The 3,835-nt window shown below is 31.6% G+C and overlaps 1 protein-coding gene across 1 annotated transcript; it reads right to left on the bottom strand.

The window, feature by feature from the left end:
- Positions 1 to 2,182: 2,182 nt before the first annotated feature.
- On the bottom strand, positions 2,183 to 3,309 carry LOAG_13242 (hypothetical protein; the record flags this gene model as incomplete). The annotated part of the gene is made up of 2 exons (XM_003148751.1): positions 2,183 to 2,472; positions 3,285 to 3,309. Coding segments are annotated over 2 exons (315 nt in total), but the record flags the coding sequence as incomplete, so codon positions are not given.
- Positions 3,310 to 3,835: the final 526 nt, after the last annotated feature.

The following is a 3,835-nucleotide window of genomic DNA, read 5'->3' as shown; positions in this document are numbered from 1 at the left end:
TAGTCATTGATTNTTGTTCAATTTCATCAAATCTTCAAATGTGTTCATATCATTTTAATAGATTAAGGAAGGCTTCAGGATTATTGGAATCAATTTATTGTTTATTGAAATTTTTTCATTTTTTTGTAGCAAAATATATACTCTGTGAGTCATATAATGTGTTTATTTATACTTATGCTCTGTGCACATCTATTTAGCCATCCAACGAAACCCATCCACTCATATTCCCTTCTTTTTACCTAGCCTGTTTGAGAAGTTTGAGACACTAAATTATAGGTTGACAAGAAAAAAGAAAGAGAAATGAAGTACTGTTAGTAGGTATAATTCGTTAGTTTCTTAGATACATTTGCTTAACTAGAATGAGCTGTATTCGTAACATCATTTGCTCTGACTTATCCTAGCATTATTATTTATAATTTAGGTAATGTTTTGGACATATTAATAAACTTTATCTTACACTTGTTTTTGAAAAGGAGTTCATGCACCAAAATTACTGTATTTTTCAGCGTGAGAATTTCATCTTTCGGATTTCTTCTATTGGATTTCGTACAAATTTGGAAGCAATTTAGAATTCCTTATCCAGTGCAGACCATATTTTTATGTTGCCCAGATCCATTTAATTTTGTTACGAACTGGACCGCTGGCATAGTTTAGCTACTAATCTAGTCATGGTATAGTAATACCTTTGGCAAAGCAATTCCAAATTTGACGAGAATGATTCTAGTCCTTTAGTTCGTGATTTAATCTGTATATTCTAAATATGCTACACTTGATGCATTAGTAAAAACATAAATTTCCATTGTTTTGAGGTCTGTTACAAATCGTAGTAGTTCCTCTACGTTTGTTGGCCATTCACTGGTGGAAAATTCCCAGTATTTTTTTGTTCTCTTCACTTCACATAGGTTATTCTTCCATATGTTTTGGAGGGATAATTTGAATTGCATCGTTCTGGGAACTAAGAATCCCAATGGGTAATATTAAGATGCAATGAATTTTAGAACCGTGTTTTAGTTAATTTTTTCCCAGTCCACAGTTTTAGAATTGTTTTTATGATATCCTCATTGGGAATTTATGGGATGCCAAAGATTTCCTTTAAGCCTATTTCAGCCCTATCCTGGACTGGTATCTTCATATTGAAGTCTTGATCATTTCAAAGGAATTCTCGGATGTTCATCCCAGCTCACTGAAAATAGATTTCATTTCGTCATAGAAAGTTTCTTTTATTCCTTTAGATAATATGACTTTATCCATATAGAAGTTTTTTCTGATTTCTAAAGCATTCTTGCTACCTTCAATTTTCAGATAATAGTTAAATGTAGCTGGTAATAGGAAGAGAGATGATATCACTTTAAAAGATACTCTAATGAAGCGCTAACCACGTTTTCTTCAGTGACTTGTCCACAAATATCCTTTAGCCAAAGGAAACGGCTACAATCTTTTTCTGAAGGATCTCTCTCTCTGAGAAACACCTTTTCTACATTCTCTACTATTATATTTTCCATCATTCGAAAACGAAGTACTACTCCCACTAAATTTGGAGGTATTATCAGTCCACGATACAAGATATCATTCAGAATTTTAGTTCCTTCGAGATGATTTAGTTGAAGTTGTAAATTCATAATGGGGCAAGTAATGAATATGATCAACCTGATCCTTATCATAGTATACTTGTTCAATTATATTGGAACATAGTTGTTCATACATTATTTCATCGTGTTGTTGAAGTAATTATTCGTTAGTCTTAATCCTTTTTATTAGTGTTTTCAGGCGACCCAAATATAAGCCATAATTATTGTTCAATTTGACCCTTGATTCTTTCCATGGCCAGCTGATTTGATATTCTTCCATTGTATTTGATAATGCTTCTTTCATATTGTTTCAATAAGCTTGTTTACCATTATGAGCATTAGGTGATTTCTATATGTTTATGAATTCGAGTTTCTAAAGTTCATCTATATCTGGAATATTAGTCACATTGGCCATGTTATTTTGGCTTCTTGCCTCATTGAAAATGGAGAATTTATTAGTATGTCCGTCTCAACTATCATAAATCCAATTTTTATATGAAGTAAAGAAAAACAAGTTATAATTTAATAATAAGTTAAAATACCTGTATCGTCACTGATTATTTCTATATATTTATCTTCTTCCTTTTTACTTTGATTTGCTTAAAATATTCTTATCATTCTTTGTTGGTCAATTCGACAAGGCCAGTATGTAGAGATGTTTTTTTTTTTGGATAGTTCTTTTGACCCCGTATTCTTGCCTTAATTCTTTTACTGATGATCATTAATCTAGAGATTGTGAGGTGCATATCTTTGATTTCTTTGAGTAGCTTCCCCAATTTTTCTTTGGCCACTTGACCGTTTCCACTTGTGTTAGTCTCACTAATGGCACCAAATTTTTTGTCGTGAAAGTAGCGTTTCGTTGTTTTATTAGTTGGCAACAGAGAATGGTTCGGCAGGAGGGTTGCTAAGTTAGAAGTATTTATTCTTCTTCTAGTTAATAAACAGGTATCACCGAATGATACAGTTGCAGCCGATCACTAGATTGATTTGGAAATTCTTAGAGAAATATTTGAAGGATTTCGGAGTGCCCTGTCCTTCCAGAAATAGTAATCATGGAACTGAAGCCAAGTGATTGACTCTTCTGTTTATATAGTGGAAGTGATTTACAAATTCGCATAAAGCACATATCATCCTTTAATAGACCGGAAGAAGATTACAATACAGGAGTTTTATTGGCTACAGTAATTTGGTGTGGGAATATAAGTTTGGTTAATATATTATAATATATTGAAACATCTTCAAACAAGGAAGACTGCCAACATCATATGGGCTTTTGTGTCAATGGCAGTGAGTTAAAAAAATTTGAACATTGCAAATAAATTTGATTATCAGTTAAATAGAAATGGAAGTTGGAAATGATTCATTACTTTAAGACTGAAACATTTATATTATTATTTTTGTATAATGAATCAAACATCTATCTTAAAAAAAAGAAAAAATTATTCAGATTACAACAACTTTTATAGACCATATTCATATTATTGTAACTGTTTTTTATTCTTTATTTTTTTTGAGATATTTGCACTACAAAATGCTTTGATTTGATTGATTTTCCCCGACAGGAGTAGTGTAATACATTTCGTAATATTAATTTCTTAAATTTTGTAAAAAGTTATCAACAAACGAAATCATTTTGAATGGTTTGACAACTGATTTTTGTTCGGTCATATCCAGTATTGACACTCAATTATCGAAAGCTGAAATTCCCTGAATTACCATCGCATTCAAGTTGTTCTAGAGACTGGAATTCATTTCATACCACATTTGAGGCATTCTCTGCTCTTGCAGAAAGTGGTACCGAGATAACGCTAGAGAATCCGGCAGGCGATTTTATTTGTGCAACTACCGTTAATCTCCAATGTATGTGTGTCATGCTTTCGCTAACTTTCCCATTTCTGGATATACTCTAGTCATATTATTTAGCTCTACTTAAATTTTTCTTTCAAAGGTAACATCCATATAGACTTATCCATGTTTTTTCTTTATTTTTTGATGAGATGTATATTTGTATATATTTGATATAAGCAAACTACACGTGCAAAAGTTTGAAATACGATGAAAATAAGAGGATGAGTGAAGGGCAGATTATGATGATCTGTATCAAATATATTTCCTCTCAGTTAGGGTTGAGAAATTTAAATCTCTACTCCTTTATACCGCAAGAATACTTTTTACTTGTTATTTATCAAATATTTGAACTATGTGTGTATGCGTTAGAATGTGTATATTTGTGCATCTTTTTCTGTGTTACGAAATAACAGAAAGCA

This window comes from Loa loa (assembly GCF_000183805.2).
Source record: "Loa loa unplaced genomic scaffold supercont3.981, whole genome shotgun sequence".
NCBI lineage: Eukaryota > Metazoa > Nematoda > Chromadorea > Rhabditida > Onchocercidae > Loa > Loa loa.
Note: the sequence above shows the minus strand (reverse complement) of the source record. Positions and strands in the feature narration are given on the sequence as shown.